The sequence below is a fragment of the Amblyomma mixtum genome, chromosome 3 (assembly GCF_055824585.1).
Source record: "Amblyomma mixtum isolate Tamu chromosome 3, ASM5582458v1, whole genome shotgun sequence".
Taxonomy (NCBI): Eukaryota; Metazoa; Arthropoda; class Arachnida; order Ixodida; family Ixodidae; genus Amblyomma; species Amblyomma mixtum.
The window spans coordinates 123,238,491-123,245,488 of NC_143014.1; the positions used below are offsets into that span (position 1 = coordinate 123,238,491).

Genomic DNA, 6,998 nt, shown 5'->3' on the forward strand with positions numbered 1-6,998 from the left:
GTACTTAAGCAGAATCTTGATGATACGAATTTAGCGGGGCCCTGAAGAATATTTCTATCATCCTGATTTGGGTGATCAAAAGCAACCCAAGTTGAACATGAGAATGAAACACAGTTTATTTGGCTCAATTATTCTCTGTCTAAAATGTGGTAATATTTGTTTGCACCTTCTTGGCTTTGATTTTGCTGATAAGCCCAGCCTGGAGAGCATAAAACCGTGCCATAGTTTCGTGTCTCTCACTGCCGACTCTTGCGGTATGGCGCAGAACATCGAGGGTGTTGAGAGTTTCTGCCACCAATGACATTGGGTCACGCTCTTCTTCATCGCTGTCCGGTGACGACAGTTCATTCGTTCCATCAATCATCTTCAATGTTCCTCAGCCCGCTTGTTGCAATGTTGTCCGCGGTGACGAAGTCGTGAGAAGCTTGAATGTACAGCATCCCCAGATTTCAGTAGCGAAATCCTCGTCGGACTCTGTCAATCGCCAGTGCGACCGGTGCTGTTGTAAATCCACATTTGCTGTAGCAGTTTGCAATTGTATTTGTGCTCACACTGTCCCAAGACATGGCCAGAAAATGAGTGTCAAACAGATTATAATCTGTAATTTCTTATCCCTGTGATTGATCTTTGCGTAACCAATCTCTCAGAGACCAACCTGGCGGGCCCACGCGCGTTCCAGCTCGCGTGTGGTCAGTTGTGCGTTCATGTCATCTGTGCCAGCCTGAAAATCTTTTCGTACAATCCCAAATCTTAACGTATTCTGTACATACTAGATTATCCGAGACACTTTCTAAATTAAGATCAGCCGTAATCGCATCACCGAGATTCTAATTATTTTGAACGTGTCTAGCTTTTATGCGACGATAAAGGAAATAACGTAAGCTTTGTGGATGCAAGGTAATTGAGTAAGCACCTGGTGAAGTAGTGGTTTCTCTCATAAGGTGCTGTACAGTGTGTGTTGGTACACCAGTGTACTATTTTTTAATTTTACTGAGGACTAAAAAAAGATTTTGCAATTAGAGGCTTGTTTCACATGATGGTTTGTAACATTCTAGTTACAGAAAGCTTCACCTCATTCTGTGTGAACTGGTGTAAATGCACAAATGTTTTGAGCACTTTTGCTAGACTGCAGAACAAAGGATGTGATATGGAAAGGGGGTACTGTTCTTGAGAAGTTTAGCAGGGTCTCCAGAATAGACTGGGGCTGTCACACTGCACCCCTTCTTCCATACTCTTCCTAACCTTTCCCTGATGGAGCATCACCTTTCGAAATAGACCCTTGAGGGTTACTGAGCCTTGGTATTTGAAACAGTGTGCACCATATGTGCATCAAAAGACTTCAGTCCTGGTAGGTTGTGATTGCCTGGCTAGAATCAATTGCCATATAATCTCGTGTGAAAGCTGCACTCGAGTATGGGCCGCACTCCCTGTTCTGGACCAGATAATTGAGAAAAAAAAATACAATTATATGTTGTTGTTTTATTTGTCTGTGGGCCACACCTTCAAAAGTTGACACCTGGAATTTTTAAAAAAGTGTGGCCATTAAAAGAGAGTATATGGTAGTTGTGGTGACATAACTGTAGGTTCAGAAATTTGCCTTTGAGGCACGCAGTGTAACAACTGGTGCCACTTTGCACCTCGCATGGAGAACACCAGTGAAAAATGTCTTCAGTATAAAACTGAGTAAAGGTGCTTCCAGCTAATTAAATTTTTTTTGTGTGTGTGAGGAGCCCCAAATGAAGGCCTGTTACGTCAACATTACTATGGAGCACTTCCTTGGATCAGCCCCTATTTGCCTGTGGTGGAAGAGATTCTCGGGGAAATGCAGTTTGGAAAGAAGAAAAATTCTGCCCTTGAATGGGCCTTTTCATAAGTTGGCTGGTTTTTCCACATTGCACATTGATCAAGAAATGGAGGCGCATGCCAATTCTTGGTAGCAGTTCATGTGGCGATCACTGCAGCATATCAACATTGGCGTCTTAAAACACATGATTTTCACCTACATTTTGTACAATAAAAATGGTTGCACCATCATTACTAACCAAACAGCATTGCTACGAAGCTAGCTTAACATTATTGAAAACGGTCTGTTAAATTATTGTATTTTATTATCAGTGTAACACTGGGCTATGAGAGATGTTTTATTGGAAGGCTTTGGACTATTTTGTCCTTCTTGCATGCATTGTCGTTGGACACTATGAACATAGTAAGTCTGGAAAAGCATATCGCTCTGCTCCGTGTCGCTCATACTTCTCGATGCTCTGGTGAAGGTTTTGATGAAATTGTGTTGCGATATAAAACAACATGCTTGGCATATTGCAAATCATTGACAAGGCAGTTAGACATTCAGTTACTGAACCCTGTAATTATAAATTTCACTGCTGGTGAAATTCGGTTTGGGCGCGGATATACCAGCCTTGCATCACTCTGCCGCATATGTCACTTTTACTTCTCAAAGTCTCAGTGAGGGGCAGTATGAAAACATGGTAAGCGGTAAAACGAAGTCCATGACATTGCCAGTTGCAGTACTCAAGCTCTGACACAAGGAAAGACATTTAAATAGAAGCTGGTGCTCATATGCCATCGTCATCCCCATGTTGCTTCGTGCTGCTCGAATATTATTAAGATACTTTTTGTGTGTACACTGGACTTGTGGCGAACTACTTTTCAGGCAAGTGCCCCTCAAAGGAGGCCCTCCAGCGAATGATGTCGCGGTTGGTCCCCTAGCATTATTTTGGGGGTTGCTGGCAGATGCCTGTATGAAATGGGATTACGTGCAACACCATTAGAAACTGCAGACATCATTGGCTGGAGGGCCTTTTTTGAGGGGAAAGTGCTTCTGCGTCCTTGAGTTTTGTCTGGCTATAGCTTTGGCAGCATTGCATGGCTCCTTTAATGTTCACTGAAATCCGCTGGTTTTGCATAATTTCACTTCCGTTAAAGTATGGCGGCTTTGACTACTGAACCGTAACATGTGCTTAGCAGCTGAATGCCACAGTCACTGACCACCATAGTGGATTCTTTGTTGTTGAAGAATGGTTCATTGTATTATATGTAAAGTAAATGATGGGAAAAGTGATCCGACTACAGACCCTGTACGTGTCCTTCATAGGATGAAAAAAAACATTTAGTAGAAATATTGGCAGTCATGTAGGCATTATACCATGAAAAAAAATTACCGACGATTACGTTACTTCCTAATGCAAAATTTGAGCGCACAAAATAAGCTGTTTCACCTTTTCGATAGATTGAGGCAAAGAAATCGAGCAACACATGTATGCGCTATCACAGAATTTTTTTTTTTATTTTTCACACGTATTCGCAATTTCGGCTCGGGCGGTGCACATATACAGATCCGCCGCCACCGATCTGGCTCTCTGATTGCCACCGCACAGGGGTTGCATTGGAGGAGGAGCGAAGAAAGGAATTAAGTTCGAGCCGGCGCTTTGACAACCGGAGACTCGCAGGAAGAGGGGGGAGGGGGGCGGCGTGTACACCCAGCGGCAAACGATGGGGGCAGAAGCGCGCGCAGCAAGCGGACAACACGATAAAGGGAGGAGGGAAGAGATAGCAGCGACTGACTGATGCCGCTGACGCCGATAGCGCTGGGGGGATGAAAGGGGGGCGGAGCTGGTTACGAGGCCGACGACGACGCGAAACCCAGGAACGGACGCCAAAGAGCTGCGCTCTAAAACTACGACATTCAAATATTCTATGTCTTGCAACCACATGACCATATAGAAAGTGCGGCCGGAGGCTGCAGTTCACTGCCGACGATCGTACGAGACCAACGTTCGTGTACAGGAATCTGCCTTCGGCTCTACGCGGCGGCACGTCCATGCTAGACGCAGAATGCTTTGATCAGGACGCATGTTGAACGTCAACGTTCATTGGCGCGATGCATACCGATCTCAGCTTAAGATTCTGATGCAATCACCACTTCGCGAGGCACCGGCATCGACTTCACCATGCACAGTGCACGAAGTAAGGCACGTCGACATGCTACTACGATCACAAGGCCATGCTACTGTCGAATCTGCCTGCAGGGTCGAACTGCAGGGATCTGCCGTCGCCAGAGCCCATGTTGGCCCATGGACGACGACGGCGACGAACAAGATGCAACGTGCTTCAGGTACCCGTCGGACGACGACTACGCCATATCCCCAGACTATGAGGTGGAGTTACGAATCCGATGAAGAAATGTGGCAACATCATGGTGCCGCTCGGAAAATTACTCTAATCGCTCGGTAACGTGATGGCATCGAGACACACTCAACGCGCAATATGGGTGAAAACAATACTCTAATGAGAACTGCGCAAATAAAACTCGGCTGAGAGATCGCAAGATGGCCGGTTCGTCGTCTTGCGTTGTCGCGACGCCATCAGCATCAACATTACACTCCGAAACACAGAAGCACTAAACTCCACAACATTTCTTCATAGCGACAGGTAATGTACTTATACGCATTGCATACAGTGCCCCCGTAAGTATACACTCGCATCCCCATAACTGCAGTTCACACGGGGGTTCAGCTACACGGCCCCAGAAATTACTTCACCAATTCGTATACATCGATGTTGTAGCAACATATAGATCACTGTTCCCTTTGATAGTAGGTAAAAGGTAATACGTGCTACGGTACAGAGCAGTTCCATAAAAATGACGGTCCTCAAACTATACTACATGTTTGGAAAGAAAATGGCACCACATTATAGTGACGAGGTCTACCACACGGAGCGAGTGTACACAGTTCTGTTTTTGGATTGAGCAAACATTTGGTGGGCAATTGAGCCCACATCTTCACATAATGCACATATTGTAACCGCCAGACGTGAATACACAGAGAGATCATATCAAAACAGCTGCACCCAGACACCCGGCAGCAGCACCCAGACAGCACTCCACCCACGACGACCACACTGAAGTAGCCAGTGCCGTTGAAATACGATTTCGTTTTTTTTTTTCGTATTGCATTCGGAGGATCACCAAAATTGCTAAGGCTTTTTTTGTGCCTTATAACACGTCGGATATTTATTTCACTTTGATAGCAGAGGCAATTGCAGCGGACAGCAGCGTTTGCGCTGTCCACAGATCAACCGTTACATCTAGCCACGTAGGCAAGGAGGATAGTTTCTCATATTACCTCATGGAGGAAGGAAACCTTCTTCCATGTATTACCTAGAGGGAGAGCAGTCGGCACTGCACTTCATCACTGACTCCATCCGCCGTGTCTCTATCCATCAGTCCATCAGTCTATTCACCATAAAGAGTCGCACGCCTGGAGGAAGGAAAAAAAAAGGAGAGGGCCTTTCCACCCATGGAGGAAGGAAAACTGCTTGACGGCCTCTTCTCTAAACTTGAAGGAAAATTTGGAGTTGTTATATTAGCTCTATGCAAGAACCCACAGCCCACGGGCCTGCAGAGCTCTGACAACTTTGTCAATGCAGAAGAGGCAGGAAAGGGTGAGAGGCGGGCCTTCGTCCGCGTGGTTTGGGTAGTGGGTTCCTCAGCCACGGCTACCCTGCACCGTCTCTCCAACTTCTCCCAATTCGCCCCTCCCACCCATAGCCGCACAACGAAAATCCCAGCCCCACGGCATGGGGACAAAGGTCCGTTTCTCTCCCTTTTCTGTCTAGCCTCTTCTGAATTGCGAAAAAAAAGTTGTCCCCTAGCATTGGCCAGGTGTAGCCAGGTGGTTGACCAACATCGCCTCTGTAGTTATTGCCGATCCATTTCGTGTTATTTGCTCTTCGCTGGTTTCGTTTGGAGCATACTAGCATCAGACGGTAGCAATTTGCAACAAACAAACTAACGGCCAGCGGCTCTGGCAGCCATAGAGTTAATATGCTGGCAGCAGCTTCCGACTAGCGCACTAGCGCTACTAGCGCTATGTCATTCGTAGCGTTACGGCCCTAGCGGTTAAAGGAATGAACTGGAGCAGGCGCGTTGGAGCGGTGGTAGTGGCAGTAGTAGTACAGAACAGCCATCTATAGTACAGTGCAGTAGGTCCAGTAGGTCTTTAGCCTCTACGTGCTTTGCTTACGTGCAACTAGCGGGTGCAGCTAGGTGCAACCGTGCGGCTGCAGTACTGCGCTGAGTGTTGTCAGCTGGTCTCGCTTGAATAGTGCGGCCTGTCCTACCACTTGAAGCCGTAACAATGACGGCCGATCTGAGCTCCTACCGGGACCAGCACTTCAAGGGGAGCCGCGCGGAGCAAGAACGCTTGCTGCGTGTTAGCTCGACACTCTACATTGGCAACATGTCGTTCTACACAACAGAAGAACAGATTTACGAACTCTTCTCAAAGTGCGGCGATGTCAAGAAGGTTATTATGGGCCTCGACCGTTTTCACAAAACTCCGTGTGGATTTTGCTTTGTCGAGTACTACACGCGTGCTGATGCCGAGAATGCCATGCGTTACATCAACGGTACGAAATTGGATGACCGGATCATTCGCACTGACTGGGATGCTGGCTTTATTGAAGGACGTCAGTACGGCCGTGGAAAGAGTGGCGGACAAGTGCGTGACGAGTACAGGACGGACTACGACAGTGGTCGCGGAGGCTATGGTAAACTGATGGCCCAGCGTGTGGTACCGCCGGCAGCACCCGTCTAACGCAGTAGCGGTTGCATGCGTGTGCAAGACAGTTGTGTGGTCGCAACACCGGGCTGACGACATACAAGTTGCCGAGGGCTTTATGCCGACTTGCTGACCACACTGTTCTCGGAAGTGTGCATTCATATCTGCACAACTGAACGGTAAAACTGCGACATCTTCATTGCATGCTGTTGTGCCTGTGTGGGACTTCGCAACTGACTGAAGCGTTGTAGTGTCGTGCGCATCACTTGTGAGCCATCATCCTTGTCAGACTGGTCATGTGTGTAGTGCGCAGTGCACAACAGTTGTGTGCTGCACACATAAGAAATGTATCCACTGCTTACTTCAACCGTTGTCATCTCTCATCTGCTAAATAAAGGCACCCCTTAAAACAAATAC

The 6,998-nt window shown here is 47.1% G+C and overlaps 1 protein-coding gene across 1 annotated transcript; it reads left to right on the top strand.

The window, feature by feature from the left end:
- The first annotated feature begins 5,308 nt into the window (after positions 1-5,308).
- LOC149351680 (nuclear cap-binding protein subunit 2) lies at positions 5,309-6,995 on the top strand. The gene has a single exon (XM_089581037.1). It carries the CDS (start codon positions 6,159-6,161, stop codon positions 6,615-6,617), a length of 459 nt encoding a protein of 152 aa, XP_089437163.1. The 5' UTR covers positions 5,309-6,158; the 3' UTR covers positions 6,618-6,995.
- Positions 6,996-6,998: the final 3 nt, after the last annotated feature.